General features: G+C 39.9%; 1 protein-coding gene and 1 long non-coding RNA gene across 2 annotated transcripts in view; one reads left to right on the top strand and one right to left on the bottom strand.

Annotated features, from left to right (window-relative positions):
* Nucleotides 1–20: 20 nt before the first annotated feature.
* lrrk2 (leucine-rich repeat kinase 2) overlaps nt 21–22717 on the top strand; it is a 51459-nt gene continuing 28762 nt past the window's right edge. The window contains exons 1-19 of the mRNA XM_007228205.4: nt 21–436; nt 695–777; nt 1715–1824; nt 2445–2533; nt 9279–9413; nt 10512–10646; nt 11021–11152; nt 12392–12511; nt 12695–12852; nt 12962–13041; nt 13149–13255; nt 14892–15021; nt 15143–15267; nt 15372–15499; nt 16660–16804; nt 18571–18710; nt 20713–20841; nt 21522–21692; nt 22109–22373. Coding sequence (XP_007228267.3) covers nt 298–436; nt 695–777; nt 1715–1824; nt 2445–2533; nt 9279–9413; nt 10512–10646; nt 11021–11152; nt 12392–12511; nt 12695–12852; nt 12962–13041; nt 13149–13255; nt 14892–15021; nt 15143–15267; nt 15372–15499; nt 16660–16804; nt 18571–18710; nt 20713–20841; nt 21522–21692; nt 22109–22373 — 2521 coding nt within the window. The 5' untranslated portion in view covers nt 21–297. The remainder of the gene's footprint in view (nt 437–694; nt 778–1714; nt 1825–2444; nt 2534–9278; nt 9414–10511; nt 10647–11020; nt 11153–12391; nt 12512–12694; nt 12853–12961; nt 13042–13148; nt 13256–14891; nt 15022–15142; nt 15268–15371; nt 15500–16659; nt 16805–18570; nt 18711–20712; nt 20842–21521; nt 21693–22108; nt 22374–22717) is intronic.
* LOC111193098 (uncharacterized) lies at nt 9312–12769 on the bottom strand. Its single transcript, XR_002650247.2, has 3 exons — nt 12681–12769; nt 10091–10182; nt 9312–9400 (listed from the first exon to the last, which is right to left on the bottom strand). It is a non-coding gene; the product is annotated as an uncharacterized LOC111193098 (long non-coding RNA).

The following is a 22717-nucleotide window of genomic DNA, read 5'->3' as shown; positions in this document are numbered from 1 at the left end:
TCCCGCCTGAGGACTACAGCCGAGGAGAGACCGCTAAAGAGACGGGCATGCTTTCCTCACACGGCGTGGAGCAGAAGGGGAACTAAGCATGTTTCCACTATTTCACAGAGTTAGAGAGTCCAGCGGCGGCGGTAGAGACGCTCAGTGAAGTTTCCTCACGTGTCTGGTGTTGGAGAAAAGCGGGCTGTGCTGCGCAGTGGTGGCGCTCGCTGTATTTACACTGTGTTTAATGTGCCAGTGGAAAGGTTTTACACATGTGTTTAGTGCCAGCCGAGGGCCAGCACTGTAACCAGCACCATGGTGAACAAACAGGACCTGGAGGAAAGCGTGAAGAAGCTGTTAGTGAGGCTGAAGAACCTGGAGGAGGGCAAGCAGCTGGGCACCATGGTCCAGATCATGCAGGACCTGCTGTTCCTCGCTCACACAGAGGAATATGGTAAGATCATTAGCCAGCTAGCAAGCTATGGCCAGTGTAAATAAACATGCATGCTGGGGATTTAGCTAGTTTAGCTAGGTCATTTGTGTTGGAGTGTAGTCTATTAACTGGTCAATTCTCTCTGAGTGTTGTTATTGTTGCAGCAGGCTGTAGTCAGTAGTCAGTACACACACAGGCTGGGCTATATTTGAATGAGCTTCTGTCACTTGGGGGGATATTTTTGGAAATGTAAGCCCCTCTCTCCCTTCTGGTGTTCAGCTGCAGAGCTATTTGAGGACAAAAATGTCCATGAGCCACTGATGCTGGTGTTATCAACCTACAGCAACAGCAAAGTTCAACAGGTAAGAATCACTTCTACACTGCATTACATAAAATAAACAAATATTTTGACACACATCTACCACATTTAGCTTTGAGGATCGATTTGCACACACTGGTATTTATATCTCAGAGATAGTCACCTGAAATACAGCTCTGACCAAAAATTAAGAGACCACTTCAGTTTCTAAATCAGTTTTTCTGATTTTGCTATTTGCAGGTATATATTTGAGTAAAACGAACGTTGTTGTTTCATTCTATAAACATTTCTCCCAGATTCAAAATAAACATATTGTAATTTAGAGCATTTATTTGCAGAAAATGAGAAATGGTCAAAATAACAAAAAACATGCACCTCAAATTATGCAAAATATTAAAGTCTTAATATTAATAACGTTTTAAGAGTTCAAAAATCAATATTTGGTGCAATAACCCTGGTTTTTAATCATAATTTTCATGCATCTTGGCATGTTCTACTCCACCAGTCTTACACACTGCTTTATGCCACTCCTGATGCAAAAATTCAAGCAGTTCACCTTGGTTTGATGGCTTGTGATCATCCATCTTCCTCCTGCTTATATTCCAGAGGTTTTTAATTTGGTAAAATCAAAGAAACTCATCATTTTAAGTGGTCTCTTATTTATTTTTTCAGAGCTGTAGTTTTTTCAGCGACTTGAAGGAGTTCCTGGAGGTGCTGAACAATAGTTGCTGCTTTTAATCCCAAATCACTCATCTCAGTTTGGTTTAGATCAGAGGATTGTGGAGACCAAAGACATTTAATTTTAAAGTCTTTAATATAAATCTACAATGTAGAAAATAAATAAAGAAAATAAATAAATAACGTAAAACATTGTATGAGAAAGTGTGCCCAAATGTTTGACTGATACTATATATATATATACTATGTCAGCCATATACATAAAGCAACGTATTGATGGACCCTTGCCTCCTTTAACGCAGGTGGGATGGTCTCTACTGTGTCGTCTGATGGAGATCTGCCCTGCCACTCTAGACAAGCTGGTCAGGCCGCTGGGAGCTGGGAGTAGCTGGGAAGTTTTAGGTGTCCACCAGTAAGTATGAAACTGGCTGTTTATTTGCAGTGCAGTGATGCTTGTAATATTAATAAACATATAAGCAGCAAAGAAAGAATGGGCTCAAAGTTAATCATCCTAATTTAAGGGTGTACAAACAGTATGATTATTCTAATTCTTGTTTGGATGGAGTACAGTCTAAGACATTGCAGTGTTAAGTACAGGACATTATTGAGATATCAGTTTTAAATAAGTATCTGCTGCTAGTGGTATATTTTGTCTACATGTCAGACTATTGCAAAAAATATTTTGTATTGTGAAAACGTCTTGTGATGTTGCATTGTGTTGTAACCTTATCCTCCCATATCTCCCACCCTATGCAAAGGTACAGTAGAGTGTCAATACATACCTGTCCCTAGATATTTATGACGGAGCCAGAAACATTTTAGGGAGTTGACTGATAAGAGCTGGGAAAGAAAAATAATATAACTGAAAGTGAAAGTAGCCTTATTTTAACTTCAGGTATGTAATGCCTGTCCATTGCCCCAGTAAGAAAGTCTGAAAAACAGGTTAAGCTGAAAAACAGTGTTTATGATATGCTCCCAGTGTGTTTCTGAATGCTGGCTTTTGTGTGTGTGTGTGCGCATTTGCAAATCCAGGCAAATTCTGAAGGTGCTGTTCGTGCATAATGAAGACTGTAAAGTGGTAATGATAGGACTGCGGGTTCTAGCCTTGCTGTTAAAGTCAGGTAAGCCTGTTCTAATCAGTCTGTTTTACTAATTGTTCACTTATTATTTTTTTTACACAGCATTTTTTAAATTTCCAGAGAAGACTGTTATGGACAGTGAAAATTGGGCCAATCACAGATTATAAGTGATGTTTATCTGGAGTCTGTTCCTCCTAGACTGTATGGACTCCCTATATGCTATTTATAGATGTGTGTTATATTATAGTGAAGATTTATGGCACTAAGGAGAGATATGCGGTTATTACTGCTGATCATGAGTGCGCAGCTGTACGGCCTCTTCTGTATTCAGTCTCAGTCTGGGTCATGCTGCACCATGCTGCACCAAGTTTGCTGTACCACTGCCCTACTTAATCAGGTTCAGCTGCTTGTCTTCTACAGCAAACACCCAGGCAGGCTACATTACTGTAAATCGGTACTTCCTTATGTAAGCTGCTTTTAATGCACTGCATTAACTTAATATCACACACAAAACAAATGAGTGTGTGATAGTAGACAGTGTGTTAGTATAATGAGTGCTGTGTGTAAGCCTAAACGTAATTCTGTTTCCATAATTAAAACTCCATTAACAGTCAACACATAACGTGGCAGTTTCAGGGCAGGGGTTTTAGATAGAACCAAATATGTAAGTGGTTATATTTGTGAATATGGTTCTCTGTAGAGCAAGCATGTTGGTTGTAAAAAGTGCCAAAAATCTTTTCACAATTGTTGTTGTTATGTCAAGGAACACTTTTGTCTTTAGTTCAACATTAACTTTTTAATCAGTATACATTTGATAGGCTCTTAATGAGATTCAAATCAAGTAAAATTGGTGCTTGAGCACCTGCCCGTTTGGGTCTTAGTGCCCTTACCCTCTTCAAAGTGCACCCCGCCCCTCACCCCATTTGAAATCTTGCGCCAGCACTACCCCCAAGATTTTCAGAATACTAATTTTTACTCAAAAAGTACCACACTTAATTGGAATAATCAGGGCTTGTCACTAGGGGTGGGTAATATTGCCCTAATATAATTTCACAATATTTCAGGTATTTTAATGATAAAGATACTATGAACATAATAAAACACTAAATTAAAACATATATATATTTGAGGAATACACTACTGCAACAAAATGAAAATTCAATTTAGGCAAACCGCTACCAGAGATCAAGAAAAAAAATCAAGAATTTTATCAGATTTGTAACAGAAGTCAGTGATACAGAATATCATGATGCTAATAATGCACTCAAATATCTTTATATATCCAGGATAAGTAAAATAAATGATACTGCACAGATATAATCTGTCTCTAGTAGATATATAATGGGAAATAAGAACAGTGTGAATTTGTCTTTTGCTAAAAACAAACTGATCATACTAGTCACATTGACTAGGTTATTTAATTATTCAATCATTTTGTTAGTAGTGTATTTCATTTATGTCAGTTAATTGTAGCAGTGGTGGTCAATTTTAGGGTCTGCAAAAGACAATCAGAAATATTTAGCACTTTCTCTCTCCTGATATTTTCATTTTCATTACCTTTCATTTTCATTACAATTACTTCTGTGTTGGGGAAGGAGCAATTTTAGTACTCATGTGAGGTAATTTATGAATTTCCCATAGCTGGTGCAGATACGAAACAAGGAGTTCCTGGGAGGGAATTAATTATGAAAAACTCCAACATATCGTAATACATAACAGTATGAAACATAGATTATATTGTAGGTGTGGTTCTCTCTGTGCTGCTGGTTTGAGCACAGGGATGACTGAACTCTCAGACTGTGTTTACCTCTGTTGTTCTTGCTAGTATCTGGATTGTATCTTGATGAGATGTTAACATCACGCATTTACAGCTGGTTGTCAAATTCATTTCTGTCAGTCAGATTGAAATTGAACTGTGAATACTGTGTGGAACAGAAAATGCCAATTTGCTAGTTGTACAGCAGTTATTTGTTATAATTGGTGTTTCTGTTGTGTTTTAAATGTATCTTGAATGTGTTTACATTTGCATTTTTATTAGGCTTGGCTTTATCTAGATATAACTCTGCATAAGACAAATGACGTGACCGGGTGTAAACAGGACCAATGGTAGCACACAATGGTAGAGTCTTAGTGTTTAACAGCACCACAACTGAAATCAGCTCTACAATTAAATTAAGTCTAACCAATACTAAAATAGTACTAATATGAACCCCTTAACAGGCCAGTATTTTTGTCAATTGTCTGCCTGACATTACACCACTAAATCTTGAGGATTTCTATTTAAGCAATACGTAAAAAGCTTTCATTTTGAGTTAGCTTTCAGTTTGATTAGGAACATTACAGAAAAAACATAATTGTAATTGTCATAGAAAGTATAGAAAAATAGTTAAGTATATCTGCTTATGTCAAAATATAATAAATAAAATCATAAATCCTGAACTTCATTTTGAAATCAATACAAATCCTGAATACAAATCAAACAGTTCAAACTTCTAGTTTTCTTATGTTTGTCTAGTTTTTACGTCTATTTTTAAACATGTTAATTCCTATTACTGATCTGAAAATATTAAATTGAGTAGAGAGTGGTCAGGCAGCTTCTTCGACTGTATTGTAGGAGATCTTAAAGCCCTCAAATTTTCAGAATGTAAGTTATTATTTTACTGCAGAGAAGAAGGGTTTTGTATCACCTACACCTGTAGTCTGTATAAGGCATTTAAAGAGATAAGATAAGATAAGATAAGATAAGATAAGACTTTATTGATCCCCCAAAGGGGAAATTGACTTGTTACAGCAGCAAGACAAAATCAATGTGCATAATCAGTAACTAAAAAAGTATACTTCTATTTAAATAAAAAGTAAAAGGGCAAATTGTGCAACAAAGGGCAACATAACAATAACTAACATAATTTAAAACACAATCAGAATACTAATATACATAAGAACCAGAGAAAATATAGAATTTTATATATTACTGTAGGCTATTATTGTACAGTCTCACTGCTGATGGGAGGAAGGACCTTCTGAAGCGTTCCTTCCTGCACTGTGGCAGCCGTAGCCTGCTGCTGAAGGAGCTGCTTAGAGAGCTCACTGTATCATAGAGAGGGTGAGATGTGTTGTTCAAAATGGATGTTAGTTTAGCCAACATCCTCCTCTCTCCCACCTTAGCAACAGAGTCCAGACTGCAGGACACTACTGAACTGGCCCTCCTGACCAACCTTTCCAGTTTACTCCTGTCTCGAGCTGTGCAGCCGCTCTCCCAGCAGACCACAGCGTAAAACACTGCAGAGGCCACCACAGTGTCATAAAAAGTCTTAAGCAGAGCCCTAGACACATTAAAGGACCTTAGTCTCCTCAGAAGATGGAGTCGACTCTGGCCCTTCTTGTACAGGGCATTGGTGTGTGTGGACCAGTCCAGTTTATTATTAAGGTGAACACCCAGGTACTTATACTCCTCCACGGTCTCAATGTCCAAACCCAGGATGTTCACTGGTAATGTGGGTGTGGCCTTCCTACGGAAGTCAATCACCATCTCCTTTGTCTTGCTGGCATTTATGCGTAGATTGTTCCTTGTGCACCAGTCAACAAAGTCTGTGATGATCTCCCTGTACTCCAGATCGCTCCCCTCAGACACACAGCCAACAATGGCTGTGTCATCAGAGAACTTCTGGAGATGACAGCTGGCAGAGTTGTGTCTGAAGTCTGAGGTATATAGAGCAAAGAGGAACGGAGAGAGGACAGTTCCTTGAGGAGCACCTGTACTGCAGACTACCACGTCTGACACACAGTCGCTTAGCCTCACATACTGTGGTCTGTTGGTCAGGTAGTTGATGGTCCAAGCAGTGAGAGAGCTGTCCACTCCGGCGTTCAACAATTTCTCTCTCAGCAGTGTTGGCTGGATGGTGTTAAAAGCACTGGAGAAGTCAAAAAACATGACCCTCACAGTGCTCCCAGACTTATCCAGGTGAGAATAGGCTCGGTGAAGTAAATAAATAACTGCATCCTCAACCCCCATCCCGGGACGATAAGCAAACTGAAGGGGGTCTAATTCGAAGCTTGTCAAGGACTGAAGATGTTTAAGTACAATCCTCTCCATCGTCTTCATCAGTTGAGAGGTGAGGACAACAGGCCTAAAGTGGTTTGGATCCTTCGGATGTGCAGATTTGGGAACTGGAACCACGCAGGAGGTTTTCCACGTGACTGGTACCCTCATAAGACTCAGACTCAGGTTAAAGATGTATTGCAATACATCACAAAGTTGGTCCGCGCAATCCCTGAGCAATCTAGGGCAGATACCGTCAGGGCCAGCCGCCTTATGAGCCTTGGTCTTCCTCAGCTCACACTTCACCTGTTCAGATGTAATGAGAAGAGCAGGAGTAATGAGACTTGCAGGAATAGAGGTGGGTGGTGCTGCCTTAGTAGGGAGAGGAGTAGTTTTAGGGAAAAGCGCTGAAGATGTTACGACACAAGAGGGAGAAGTGTGATGCAGTAGGTCAGTATTCTGAGGTGAGAAAGAGACGGGTGCAGGAGAGGTGTCAAATCTGTTGAAAAACAGATTCAACTCATTTGCCCACTCCCTATCTCCTGATTCAGGCCCCCTCCCACTTTCCTTGCTGTGGCCAGAGATGGTCTTTAGGCCTCTCCACACCTCTCTGGCATTGTTCTGTTGAAGACGCTCCTCCAGCTTCCTCCTATAGCAGTCCTTGCCCCTCCTAATTTCCACCCTAAGTTCCCTCTGAACCTTTTTCAGTTCATCTCTGTCACCTGATTTAAAAGCTTGCTTCTTTTTGTTCAGCAGAGCTTTAAGATCGGGGGTAACCCAGGGCTTATTATTGAAAAAACACCGTACCCTCCTTGTTGGCACAGTGTTCTCTACACAGAAATTAATATATTCTGTAACACAGTCAGTGATATTGTCAATGTCTCCCTCATGAGAGCCACACAGCAGTTCCCAGTCTGTAGACTCGAAACAGTCCTTTAGAGCCAGACTGGCCTCATCAGACCATTTCTTTACATATCTCACGGTAGGTGGTTGTTTATTCACCATGGGTATGTAGTCAGAATGAAGATAGACCAGGTTGTGATCAGAGCGGCCGAGCGGAGGGAGAGGGGTGGAGCTGTATGCGTCCTTGAGATTTGCATACAGCAAGTCCAATGTCTTATTTTCTCTAGTGTTACATTTTACATACTGTGTGAAATTTGGAAGAGTAGTGGCTAAGGAGGCGTGATTGAAGTCACCGGATATAATGAAAAGGGCTTGGGGATGTGCTGTCTGTAGCCGTGACATAATGGAGTGAATGAGCTCACAGGCTGCTGCAGCAATGGCTGATGGGGGAATGTAAACAGTTAACACTATAATATGTGAAAACTCCCGGGGAAGATAGTAAGGCCGAATGCTAACAGCTAACAGCTCAATATCTTTAGTGCAGTGCAACTCCTTCACATGCACATGCCCAGGATTACACCACTTGTTGTTTATATACAGTGCCAAACCCCCACCTCTCCTCTTACCACTGTCTTCAGCATTCCTGTCTGCTCTTATGTGCTGAAAGCCATCCAGTGCAATGATGGAGTCAGGTGTGTTGTTGTTCAGCCATGTTTCAGTGAAGCACATAATGCTGGCTTGTCGATACTCCCACTGAAGCTTTGTAAGTGCCGCAAGCTCATCCGTTTTATTAGAGAGTGATCTTAAGTTCCCCATAATAATAGAAGGTACTGTGGGTTTGTACCTGCGTTTCTTCTCACGACACTTCACTCCAGCTCTACATCCACGCTTCCTTCTCCTAACCTCCTTGGGGATCTGTGGAGTCTCACATGGTAGTGTCCTCATGTCACTCAGTGCCAGCAGCTGTTTCCGGGTGTAAACAATGGAGTCTTGGCTCAGTGGATCGCCACAAACTCCATAAAAATGACCAAAAAGCAAAAAAAGGCAGAAAGCTGACTTAAAATGTTGCACATTCATGTGCAGAACAAAACTAGTGGTGAAAAAGAGATGAAAATACACTAAAAACAACCAAACACACACATTAAAATACAGAGCTGCTGCAACAGGCTGCCACTCGGGCGGCGCCATCTTGGGAAGAGGTTAAACCAGTTAAGTTTTTTTTTTTTTATATTTAGCCAGATGAGTTTAAATGTTTTGCTTGCCAAAGGATATTTATATTATAATATGTCTAATATAATATAATATTACAAATAACTTTTAGGAACACCTCTTCAGTTCTTTGTAGTGTAACCTTGTCATATGATTGTGGTTCACATTGACATGATTGCATCATGCGTTTACATGCAGCCTACATGCAGCCCTGTTCTACAACATTCCAAAGATGTTCTTTTGGATTCCGGTCTGGTGATTGGGACATACAATGGAGAAGACTGAACTCGTTTTATTGTACAGTACTTTTTTATGTTGAAAGTTCACACCTCATAATGTGAAATGGGGCCATGGATGAATGCCTACTGCAGCCTCAGCTGTCTGTTCTTGGCTGATAGAGGTGGAACCCTGTGTGAGCTTCTGTTGCAAGAGGTTTCTGTGTTTGGTACAGCTTGGACAGCATGAAGGCAGTGTGGAATTAAGTATTAGTTTATCAAGACTTAATTTACATCACACTGGAGACTGGAAGCTTTTGTTGCATTGCACAACCTTGTATTAGTATAATGAATTGAATTTATTTGAATTGAACTTGCCTAACTTGACCTAACATTTCTTTCTTTGAACACTGTTATAAAACATGTTTTTGTTGCCCAAATTATCGATGTGTTTCTTGCTGTTACTGTGTGCCCTGTTCAGATGAGCTGCTGGTGCTTCTTCTGGAGGAGGAGATGGATGTGTTTGAGCTGGTGGTGGAGGCTATGAAGACATTTCCTGAAAGTGAGGAGGTGCAGCTTCAAGGCTGCTCTGCTCTCCGCCTGCTGCTGGAAAGAGGTAAGCAAGTTAGCAAATTTTGATTCACTCTTTAGTAATAATTAGTAATGAGGGGCTCTGTTTATGTTTTTACTTTGTTACCTAAGAAAAACGTATAGAACCCATATTCTTTATTATTATTTTTTTTCTTCCTTATTTTTTTTGTTGCAATTTTGTCTGTGTTTAAAATCCATTACAAGCCTCAGTTCTACATTTTCATGTTTTCTTTACATTGTGGAAATCATAGTGCCGTACATATACTATCCTTTACTGTTTTAAGTTTATTATACCTAATGTATTACCAGTGAAAAATGTAGGGACTAATCTTCCTTTTCCCACATTAGGCATAGTAAAATGTATATTGTAAAATTATGGTCTACTTTATGTACATGCAAAAAAAAAAAAAAACAATTTCTGGATGCACCCTTTGATAATGTTTCCAAAACCATTAATAAACATTCAGAACTCATTTCAGACAGCAAAATCGAAGCGTTTCCCTTTTGGTTTGGTTTGTTTTCATTCAGGGGGGGGGAAAAATTAAACCGCATGAGCATGCTCTTTTTGTTTGTTGGTCCTTTTCTGATCAAAACTGCTTTAGTCTTACTGTTGACTGAAGATTAATGAAAGTAATGATAATGATGTTTAATGGTGTTAATACTATTACTTCTACTTTAATAATAACAATAACACATTCTCACCACAAACAGACCATGCAGAAATTCATTTAGGTCTCGAATCTCAAGGATCTTGTGCAGTTGGTTTGGTTTGCATCAAATTCTTGTACTCCCACCTGCCCAAACAAATCACACCACAGTGAAAATAAACCCGAGTCTGATTTAACCAGATTACAAGAGCAAGTGTCAAAACACCCTTAGAGTTGTTTTGTCAGAGTAACAAATAGGGTGACTCAGTTTTAAAGTAAATTTCCATTTGTATATTTGCTTAACTTTTAACTATTTACAACAATAACTATAATTTTTGTGCACCAGTTTGTTAGTGCCACCTTTTATTGCTGTTGCTGAACTTCTGTAATTTGCTAGATCTATGACAGCACTAAATAAATTAAAAGAAGATTAGATATTAGACTATTTATTAATATTTTGTCTTTATCCTGATCAGTTACAGAAAGCCATCTGGTGGAGTTTGTTGATAGGAAGGACCATGCAGTGGTTCTTCGTGCTCTCTCGAGGTTTAAGGACTGCAAAACTGTAGTGTTGCCTGCACTGCAGCTCCTCATACCATTGACTGAAACTGGTATGTCATACTGTTCTTGTTGTTCTCATAGGTTCTTTCTTCTGATGCCCTAAAGGCTTGTTTGTACTCCTTTGTCAATTTTGATAAAAAAAAATATTTCCAAAATATTTGCTTCCTCCAAGCTGGAAGGTTAGAATCATGGAAAGATTTACGCAAAAGACATATATTGCAGAAATTAAGCAATTAAGTTGTAATAGACTTAAGCTTGAAATACCCAGAGGCAGCAAAATTCAAGCTTCTATTCATTTAATCTGGCTCAAGTTCAGACTTCTTTATTTAATTATGTGAAACACTCTTTCATACGTAACCATGTTATATGGTGGGGAAACACGACAGGACATTAACGGCGTTTTTGTGGTGTGTTTGGGTTGCAGAAAGCAATGTTGAGATCCTGATGTCCAAAACTGAAAAATGCTACAGTTTGGTGTGTGAGGCAGTGGAGGCGTGCTCACAGTCGGAGGCTGTGCAGGAGGTGGGATGCTGCTTACTACAAAAACTGACCTCAGGTGGGCTTATTGACCGTATCCTACAGGTGGCTTTGTGCTTAAAAGTCCATATTAGAATACATTTATATTTTTGCAAATAACTATTACTTATCTATCTTCAGCTGTGATTTCAGTTAAAAGTGAAAATAGAAGCCAAAAATATATGTGTTGTGTTTTTTACACTACTATATATTGGTATATATTTGGTGTCTGGTGCAATTTCATAGGATGCCAGAGCAGTTTTTGTCTTTATTACAGGCACTATGGCACTATGTTATGTTGATAAACTCCTGTAACCAGTGTACCTTCCTTTTCTGAACAAACACACTGTGGTGCTATTCCAACAGGACAATGCTCATCCGCATATGTCTGCCTTAAAGACATGATACTATGCCTTGGCCTACTGCACAGTACTATTCCTGATTGAAAATGTCCGGGAGGCTCTTAGACTTGTTATTAACACTCTGCCTCTACTGCAGAATCAATTATGCACAAGTAGAAATGCTTAAACATGATTTGGTCTATTTGTATGAGCTTTTTTATTCTCCAAGAAAGTTACCACTTTTGAGGTACAAGGTTTTTGAGTGACTATGATAACTGTAATTCTCACACTATAAGGCAATTTTCTCAAAAATTGTCATTACGCCTTATAACCCGGTGCATTTTATGTATGAGTTTTACCAGACAGGTATTAAGGAGCAGTAAAGCCACTCCACTGAAGTACAGTGTTATAAAGAAGTTTTTCCAGCACCAAGGCTGGAGCAGTATTAGCATTACCCACAAACCACAGACTGTGGTCTGCGTGTTTACCATGTTAAAACAAACTATGTGGGACAAATCACTAGCGCCTTACCAGAACACTCAGGGCTCCTCAGTGTAGTGGTGTCTGCCAGCATTTATTTGCTCTAAGCCCTGCTAACCGTGGCTAGCCCTGCTGCTAACCGTGCTGCTGCTAACCGCACTGTTCATATATATTGGAAATCTAAGCTTACTGTAAATAAAAGTAAATAAACAGTTTTCAGGAGAGAAATATGTGTAGATTGCTGTGCTACACTCCTGTTTCTTACTATTGTCAATTAAAAATTGCACCTTATAATCCGGTTCTCCTTATATATGAAAATAGACATGACATAGACATTCCTTGATAGTGCACCTTATAATCCAGTCCATAACATACAGTATATTTTAAGCCATACATAATACATACATAATTTTAATGTAAAGATTAAGACTCTTATTTATTTTTATGCGTTCTTACAGAAAGCTACTTCACTATCCTGGTGCTAAATGGTGTGCACAGGCTTGCTGTGAATGCCTGTCTCAGCTATCCTGACAATGCTACAATCCAGACTGCTGCCTTTTCTTGCCTTGCTGCACTTAGTAAGTCATTATTTGTGAGTAATATTAACACTAAATGACGTTTATATAAACAGACACATTCACTGAGTAGCACAAATACATCCCTGTGTGATAGAATAATCTTTTTTTGGAAGTTGTAATAAAAAAAATTAAGTGTGTGTAATAGGACAAAACTGCACTAAAGTCTTACCTCTGATCTATTAGCAAAGAGCATTGTGGAGAATAAAAGCCTTGAGAGAGAAGTCAGTGAGGAGGAGGATGAGAGGATGAAAGAAGATGGTGATGGCGCAGAGGAGAGCTTGGTTTGGAGAGATGCTTGTTGCATAGCTTTGGAAAGACATACTGAGAATGAGAAAGTACAGGTGGGCAAATTGATCATATACATGATTTAAGTGCAGCTTTTAAATTAATGACTTTTTTCTGTGGATGTTTTATGATATATTGTCATCCTTTTATTTACTGTGTCATCAGGAAGCTGCCTGTTGGGCTTTAAACAGCTTGCTGCTTTATGGGAATGCACGCAGTCATGTATATTTGGAGCCAGAGGGAAGGTTTGTATTCAGTAAAATCTCAGAAAAACTACTTAAGCCCAGAAAAATTTGTTGTGTAAAGTGTTCTGTAAGCAGTAATATCTCTCTCTTTGCTTTGTTTCTCACAGGCCACCGGTACATACTCAGATAATGGCTGTGATGCTTTTGCACTCCTCTAATGTTCGTGTGTTCCAGGCTGCTACATCCACACTAGGCACTCTCATACGTAGACACAGTGAGTATACATTATAGTAGAGCTGGGGGATATGGCCCTAAAATTAAATCGATTTTTTTCCCCCTACTAAAAAGCAAAATAAAGATGATTTTACAAAATGGTAAAAACATTTTTTTATTATTTATTTAGTTTTCACTTAAATGTTCCATTTGTGGTTAAAGTGAAACCAGAAACAAGCAAAGGTACAAGTTTAGGTACTGACACAATGCACCCTCAAACTTAAAAAATAAATAAATAAACACACCCTCAAGAAACAAATAGAAAGAAATAAAATGGTGCCCTTTTTGATAAAACGTACAAAATAGAAAACAAGTACAATTTAATATGCTATTAAGTAAAGAGTTTTCGCCATTGGGCTTGAACTGCAAAATAAAGCTTTTAAATAAGTGCCAGTTTTCTATAAAATGAGATGATCTTCTCTCATGAATATGCAAAAAATCTTAACTTGTAGTGCATACAGAACCTGGTACACGGTTGGAAGATGTGTCAGGGACAGTTGCATGTTGAATAGTGAACTAGTGCTGCTGCTGCGTTCATTCCGCTGGGATCAGCAATTCTCCCACTCCGCTACATGCTTCAGTTTAAGGTGTAGAGATACATTTGTCGTGCTGCTTCCTTTAGAAGCAATCGGTATAAACACGCCTTACAGCGAGGACCTGTTTGGTCCACGCCCGACTCCGTAAAACCGAACCAGGAGTGGGGGTGCGCGCGGGAGGGAGGGAGGGAGAGAGGAGCGGGGGTGCGCGCGGAAGGGACGGAGGGAGAGAGGAGTGGGGGTGCGCGCGGGAGGGAGGGAGAGAGGAACGGGGGTGCGCGCGGAAGGGAGGGAGGGAGGGAGAGAGGGGCGGGGTGCGCGCGCGAGAGAGAGGCGGGGCTAAGCTCAGTACAGGGCCCCACCGAGGAGCGTCGATGGTGAAAATTAAAACTCAGAGAAAATCGATTTTCGTCCTTAACTGTAAATTCGAATTAATCGATAAAATCGATAAATCGCCCAGCTCTACATCATAGGTCTTTTGAGAAAATGTATTTGGTGCTGCTTATTATGGCAGAAAGCGTTTATAAAAAAAAATAAATAAATAGATGATAGTAAGAATATGAGCAATATTCTACTCTAGTTATCACAGCTTTACTGTTTTTATCCAATTAGTTTATCTTAAGTCCTTAATTAAAGTAGATTTGATCTACAGCACATTATTAACTTCACTTAACAAAGAAAAACAAGGGTCAGGAGATCACTGATTCGAATCCTGTTCATGTAGCTTGCCATCGGCTACTGGAGCCTTAAGAGAGAGCACAATTGGCCTTGCTATCTTTGGTTGGGTAGATAGTGCTCTCTCCCCACACCCACATCACTCCAAAGGGTGATGTTGATCAGCACAAGGCATCTGTGAGCTGATGTATCTGAACTGAGTCGCTGAGCTTTCCTCCGAGTGCACTTTGATGTTACTCGGCAATGATGCCTCAGCAGCAGTTCAAAAAGAGGCGGAGTCTTTACATGTGTCGGAGGAGGCATATGCTAGTCTTCACCCTCCTGGTGCTGGGGCATCACTAGTGATAGGGGGAGTCCTAATGAGGGGGAAAATGGAAACATATTTTTATAAACACTTGAACATGCAGTGTTTGTGCTCTTGTTCAGGTAAGATGAGGTCTCTGCTGCTGTCCCATGGCATCCATTACAATATTGTGGAACTGATGAAGAGACACGCTGACTCCAGTGAAGTGTGTGAGAGTGCCTGCAAGTTTCTACACATACTTTTCCAGGGAGGGTACGAGCTCACTCATTATCTCCATGCAGATTTTTTTTCCAGCATATCTTTTTCAGTTGTAATATCAAATTCTGAATCCTCTTACCAATGACTGCCTCTCTGTCTGTTGCTGTACCATCAGAAGGGTAAGTCTGGATGACAGTGTTATGGCTTTGGGGCGCATCCTGATCTCAATGAAAGATCATAACTTTGAGCCTGAGGTCCAGCTGGAGGGGTTGAGAGTCAGCCTGGTGCTTCTGAACCCAGGTAAGAGCTTTATGCAGTGCCCAATGGCTTCTACAGCACACACTAAATAAATTGTGAATGAGTAACTTTAAATGATGCTTTTTTATGTTTGTGTATGTGAGAAGACCTCAGTTTGAGGGAGCACGGCGTGTCTGTGGCAGATCCAGACGCTTCAGATGTGTCTCTGAGAGTGCTGAAGAACCAGTGTGTGGTAGAGGAAGCTCATACCATTTACCTGGAGGCCTTGAACAGAGTAAGACTTGAACACATGCTTATAATCTCAGTATTTCTTATTTGTAAACTGGTTAGGATCAGTACTTTTGTTTACACTTACCACAGTATTGTTGTTCAAAAGCTAGTAGATACATACTTAAGTGTTCAGATGCGTTCAGAAGTTTGAGTTTCAGTAAAATATAAAAATAGTGCCAGATACAGCTTTGAAACCAATACATAACAGTGATACAATACCAGTAAAAAGTTTGGGCACACCTTTTTATTTTTATTTTTTTTATATTTCTTTATTTAATTTATGTTCTAAACATTAAAATAATTAAGGGACACATATAGAGCATAGGCTGAAGGAATAGCAGCAACTATTGTTCAGCACCTCCAGGAACTCCTTCAAGATGCTGAGAAAACTATTCCTGGTGACTCTCCCTCATGAAGCCCATAGGAAAATACCAAGAGTGTGCAGATCTGTCATCAAAGCTAAATCTAAAGTATAAACACATATTCTGTGTATTTAACCCTTTCTCTTTTTTTGCATGCGTTTCTGCCTAGCTTTAATGTCTTCAATATTAAATTTACAATGTAAAGAAATCATAAAAAGAAAGAAAACGCATTGAATGAGAACAGGTGTGTCCCAGGTGTGTCCCAACTTTTGTATAGTACTGTATATTTTATTACACAACTATTTTGTAACTATAAACAAGTTCAAGATGATTTTGTATTTATTAAGAAAGCTATATAACATTTTTAGATTGAATGTATAATGAAAGTAATATCCATATTGTTTTTTTATATAAAATATAGCAGTCAACCCTCAGAAAGATGATGTGTAAAGAAAATACGACTAGCAGATACTCACGTATTACTTAATTAAAAAAGAATCTATGATGTCTAATAATTTAATAATATCGTATAAATATTTTACTCAAAAGTGCTGTTAAGTGTATAAATCATATGTAGTTAATAAACCATATGTTAAATAAAACAACATTATTAACATGTCAATTGATGCCACACCTTTAAACAGTAGGGTTCATCAATAAGATTAAATAAAGACTACAGTGGCAACTTCAGTGCTTTTAATGTAGAACATGCAGAACATAAAAAAGTGCAGAATAAATCTTAGTTCAGTTTCTTGTTCAAATGGTGTGGATTATATATACCTTTATTTGTGCTCATATGCAGTTCATCAGCAGTGAGGAGATTCAGGTGTGTGGGCTCGGTGTCCTCTCTGCACTGGCTGACTGTTCTGGAGCTGTTGATGTCATGTGCCAGCAGGGGGCGATAGACACAGTGCTGCACACACTACAGATGTTTCCTCGGAAACGGGGTGAGTGCTTGCTGCTGCCCGCAGGGCACAGTTAATCTCATTAGATATGACCTTTTAATCTGGTGTCTGTGACCTCAGTGGAAATGATCAACAGAGATACTTGTCTCCAGAGTTTGCGTCTTTTGGTTTCTGCACTGCTTCCAGTAATAAAAGCGTATTGTCACCAGTTTAGCATTGTGCAAACCATGACTGAATTAACACAGTTAATTAATCTACATACCAATGTGAGGTTAAATGTTCACACACACAAATGAACTGTTTAAAGCTTACAATAATTGGCTGTTAATTATATAAACCCATCAGATTTTCTGTTGCATTGAATCACTTGAGTAAGATCATTATTTAAATGATTGCCTTCACATTTGATATTTTCTAAGAAGTCGTCGTCATTAATGACATCATGTTAAATCTCATTTGTGAACTTCTTAATATTAATAATAGCAAGTCCAATCAAAGGCTCCTTGTGCATAAATGACCTGTGTTTGATGGTTTTGAACAACCAGTCCTACATTTTAAGGATTAGCTTGTTGGCTAGTTAACTCAATATTTCTACAATTATCAACTGTACACTGTCTGAACACAAGTAATATATGGACAAAAGGATTGGGATGCTTTAACATTTCATTGCTTATTCTAAATCAGGGGTATTTAAAGAGTTTTTCTCAACTTTCCAGAGAAGACTTTCTGCTAGATTTTAAATAATTTAAATCTGGTAGAATTTGGTTACATTCAATGATAAAACATTTAGTGAGGGCAGGACATAGAATAATCTCCACCCACCTCATTCACAACTCTCTCATTTCAAAGATATTTGATGGAGCTCCATAATTCCAGTGAACACAGTTTCATAGCTTTATATCCCTCTAGCCCATTTCTGGCACTAGACATAGTGCTAGTAGTTCTAATAGGTTAATGTTTAAATGCTCTAGAAATTGGCCATTCTTCTCCACAGGGACCGGACAAGCTTTTTATCACTTGCTTGCTTAAACTAAAGGCCATGTACATAGGGCTGTTTATAAATGTTATAAACTTTTAAATGTATGAAGTCATTCTTCTTGTGGAGAGTGGGAGCCCTGTGCAGCTTTTGTAATTTGCTTTTAATGACAAATGATACATTGTACTGTTCTCTGTTGATGGTGTTGGTGTAGTGACCTTTTAAACCAAATGAACTAAAATAACCTAAGCCACCACAATTAGAAGAAGAGCTGGTGATAGCGGCTTTGTCTCGCTGTAGCGGGTATTATAACAAAGCCCATACCTTTTAAAACGTTGGATATACCAATCCATTGATTGATCTTACATCAGCAGTACATATTCCAGCAGTAGTTCCAGCATTCATGATCTTTAAATGTCCCGCTTTACACACACACAATAGCGTTCACCGTGCGGTCAAAATACTGTTGACTTCCTCGCGGAGCTCTTCCCCCTGCTCTACCATACATTCACCTATAAATCTTGGCAGCGCCCCCAAGATGAAGATTTCAAAATAAGAAATATAAATAGCTCCAACAGTTGGAAAGTTAACATATCACATAACCTAAATATCCCACACAATTAGAAACTCTATTTGAAATGTTTTAACATTTTAATAGCTCAGATTTGAGATTTGATTTTAAGCAGTGATATTTTAAGTTATTAGAGTACTAAAATGACTAATTACATGTTATCTATATTAACCTCAGAGCTCCAGTGCAGAACTGAATAGAAAATGCTGTCATGGGGGTGGGAAGAGCTTTATGCTTTAATATTCTGTTTATTATCTGTAGATATTCACTACTGGGGTCTGAGCCTCCTGTTTCACCTGATCTCTAAGAAGAAGCTGTCGCGCATGATTGTGCCTGTATTAGCCTCTGTTCTGGTCGCCTCTGTGAGGCAGCACAAGGAGGATGCAGCAATGCTTCTGAAGGTGAGTGGCTAAGGTGTTTCACTGGTATTATGATGAAAAGCTGAGTTTATGAGTTTATGAGCAACTGATTAATTTAATACTATAGATCAGTATGGCATAAAGGTTTTGTGAGTGTGCATGAATGTTTCATTTATCACACTGCTGGAAAGACACTGCTGTGTTTATTTCTGTAATCGTATCTGTATCCATATCTAACGTTATAAAGCATAAATGAGCCTTTAGTAGGAGGTTGTTCATCTAACATCAGTGGTCTGCAGTTCTCAGTGGTGTGAGACTATACAGAACGTATGTGTATATGAATTTTAGTGCATTCTTAGAAAATAAAGTGGAAATAATAAATGTATTGTTTGGATGTGATATATAACATTTAATATACACTGCTCAAAAAAATAAAGGGAACACTCAAATAACACAATAAAACTCCAAGTAAATCAAACTTCTGTGAAATTAAATTGTCCACTTAGGAAGCAACACTGATTGACAATCAATTTCACCTGCTGTTGTGCAAATGGAATAGACAACAGGTGGAAATTATTGGCAATTAGCAAGACACACTCAATAAAGGAGTGGTTCTGCAGGTGGGGACCACAGACCACTTCTCAGAACCTATGCTGTCTGGCTGATGTTTTGGTCAGTTTTGAATGTTGGTGGTGCTTTCACACTCGTGGTAGCATGAGACGGACTCTACAACCCACACAAGTGGCTCAGGTAGTGCAGCTCATCCAGAATGGCACATCAATGCGAGCTGTGGCAAGAAGGTTTGCTATGTCTGTCAGCGTAGTGTCCAGAGGCTGGAGGCGCTACCAGGGGACAGGCCAGTACACCAGGAGACGTGGAGGAGGCCGTAGGAGGGCAACAACCCAGCAGCAGGACCGCTACCTCCGCCTTTGTGCAAGAAGGAACAGGAGGAGCACTGCCAGAGCCCTGCAAAATGACCTCCAGCAGGCCACAAATGTGCATGTGTCTGCACAAACGGTTAGAAACCGACTCCATGAGGATGGTATGAGGGCCCAACGTCCACAGATGGGGGTTGTGCTCACAGCCCAACACCGTACAGGACGCTTGGCATTTGTCAGAGAACACCAGGATTGGCAAATTCGCCACTGGCGCCTTGTGCTCCTCACAGATGAAAGCAGGTTCACACTGAGCACATGACAGACGTGACAGAGTCTGGAGACGCCGTGGAGAGCGGTCTGCTGCCTGCAACATCCTTCAGCATGACCGGTTTGGCAGTGGGTCAGTAATGGTGTGGGGTGGCATTTCTTTGGAGGGCCGCACAGTCCTCCATGTGCTCACCAGAGGTAGCCTGACTGCCATTAGGTACCGAGATGAGATCCTCAGACCCCTGTGAGACCATATGCTGGTGCGGTTGGCCCTGGGTTCCTCCTAATGCAGGACAATGCTAGACCTCATGTGGCTGGAGTGTGTCAGCAGTTCCTGCAAGATGAAGGCATTGAAGCTATGGACTAGCCCGCCCGTTCCCCAGACCTGAATCCGATTGAGCACATCTGGGACATCATGTCTCGCTCCATCCACCAACGTCACGTTGCACCACAGACTGTCCAGGAGTTGGCGGATGCTTTAGTCCAGGTCTGGGAGGAGATCCCTCAGGAGACCATCCGCCACCTCATCAGGAGCATGCCCAGGCGTTGTAGGGAGGTCATACAGGCACGTGTAGGCCACACACAATACTGAGCCTCATTTTGACTTGTTTTAAGGACATTACATTAAAGTTGGATCAGCCTGTAGTGTGTTTTTTCACTTTAATTTTGTGTGTGGCTCCAAATCCAGGCCTCCATTGGTTAATAAATTTGATTTCCATTGATGATTTTTGTGTGATTTTGTTGTCAGCACATTCAACTTTGTACAGAACAAAGTATTCAATGAGAATATTTCATTCATTTAGATCTAGGATGTGTTATTTGAGTGTTCCCTTTATTTTTTTTGAGCAGTGTATATCTCTAAGGGATCTATTAGAACTAATAATGTCTTTGTCGTACAGGGTTTTCAGGTAATCTGGAAGCTGTTGGACACCTGCTCAGGTGCAGCTCCTGAGCTGGGGAAAGAGGGTTTTGAGAAGGAAGTTTTCCATCAGCTGAGAGAGAGCTCTCCTGATCAGAGAAGTGATCCGGTGAGTGCTGGTGTATCTGTGGTGTATGTGTGTGAACCATATTTTTCACACTATAGGGCACACCATAAAAATGATTTAATTTTCCCAAAAATCACCAGTGCATTTTATTATCCAGTGCGCCTTATGTCTGAAAAAAACATCCTGTAGCCTGCTGCTAACCCAGCTAGCGGCTAATTGTGCTAAGCACTAGCTCTTTTGCCTTTCAGAGGCGAGTATTATCTTTTACTTTTACTGTCTTTTAAAACAAGCTACATGGTTCCTCAGTGTAGCACTGTTGGGCGGCATTTACAAGCGCTAAGTGCAGCTAGCGAGGTTAGCTGCTAATGCTGATGCACCCAGCTTTAGTGGAAATCTGGGAATCTAATCTAACTGTAAATAAACGGAAGCTTCCAAAGAAACTTTTTTTTTTTTTTTTTTTAAGAATTACAGTTTTGGTTACCAAGCTTTGCTTAAGTTACCCCCACCACCACCCAGCGGCAAAACCTGTTAAATTAGAGAGAAAACATGGCGACACCCCTGTTCCTTACTAGTGTTGCATAATGCGCCTTATAGTGTAAAAAATACGGTATGTGTGTATGTACATGTTGAATTAGGTCAACCTAGGTAAACCCATTTACCCTTCACCAAATGGGATTTCAATTCATGACCTGCCTGTGTGTATGTGTGTATGTGTGTGTTAGCTTCAGAAGCTGAGCTGCCTGTGCCTGTCGAAGATGGTGGTGGACAGTGATATCCGTTATCGTCTGCTGGAGAGAGCGTGTGAGGAGGGAGATGTGGTAATGGCTGAGTGTCTGATTCAGCTGGGGGCTGATGTCAATAAGAAAGCCAAGACTGAATCTCTGATACATCAGGTAGCTTTACACTAAAACATGTAATTTTTAGAGTTATTATTTATGATCTACTGGCTCTGGGAAGTTTGGGCACCCCTGATAATTTTCAGGATTTTCCTTTATAAATTATTGGTTATTCAGATCAGCAATTACAGTTTAATATATCATATAGCAGAAGAACACAGTGATATTTGAGAAGTAAAATGATTGTGCAATAATCTTTTAAACAAAATTAGGCAGGTGCATAAATTTAAGCACCTGGACAGAAAAAATACACCAATATTTAGAAAATGTGTATGTTGTATTTTTAGAATTGTACAAAATGATGAATATTATAATAGAAAGAAACATCAGTGGGTTAATAGAATGCACATTTTAAGCCCTCTCTCTCCCCTGTGTGTGTGTGTGTGTGTGTGTGTGTGTGTGTGATCTTACAGGTGTGTGAGCATGGTCCGGCCCTGGCTCTGGTTGAGGTGCTGGTTGATGGTGGTGTTCATGAGCAGCAGTTGCGTGGGGCTCTGGCGGTGTGTGTGAAGAGGGGAGACGGCCCTGTTGTCACCTTCCTCCTGGGCCGGCTGGGTCTAAAACCCACCAGAAATGCACTCTGTCTGGGAGGCTTTAAGCTGGGACGTCTGGAGACCTCGTGGATCAGTGGACTCCTGTTGGAGCAGAGAGCGCCCTCTACAGCTCAGAAGAAAAACAGTGAGTCTCTCAAACTAATTCACACCATGTGCTTTGTGTTGCATTTACTGTGTCAGGTTATTAACTTAGAAGTGCAAATATGTTTGTGTGAACACATTATACATGATCAAACTCTGTGTGAAGTCTATTTTTTATCCCTTGTCGACATCTGCATTTTAGTGCGTTTTCACACCAGTAGTTTTTTTTTTATGGTCCAAATCAGTTCTTGAGTTAGTTTACTCTGGTTTTCTCTGATTGCATTTTCTCCCTCTGTTTGGTTTGGTTTCACACAAGCACAAACCTAAGCGCACCAAAATGCGCACCAATAAGCAATAAGCACCAATTATCTCCTCTGATTGGTCAGA

This window comes from Astyanax mexicanus, chromosome 2 (assembly GCF_023375975.1).
Source record: "Astyanax mexicanus isolate ESR-SI-001 chromosome 2, AstMex3_surface, whole genome shotgun sequence".
In the NCBI taxonomy this organism is placed as follows: Eukaryota; Metazoa; Chordata; class Actinopteri; order Characiformes; family Acestrorhamphidae; genus Astyanax; species Astyanax mexicanus.
This window is presented reverse-complemented; position numbering and strand designations above follow the sequence as displayed.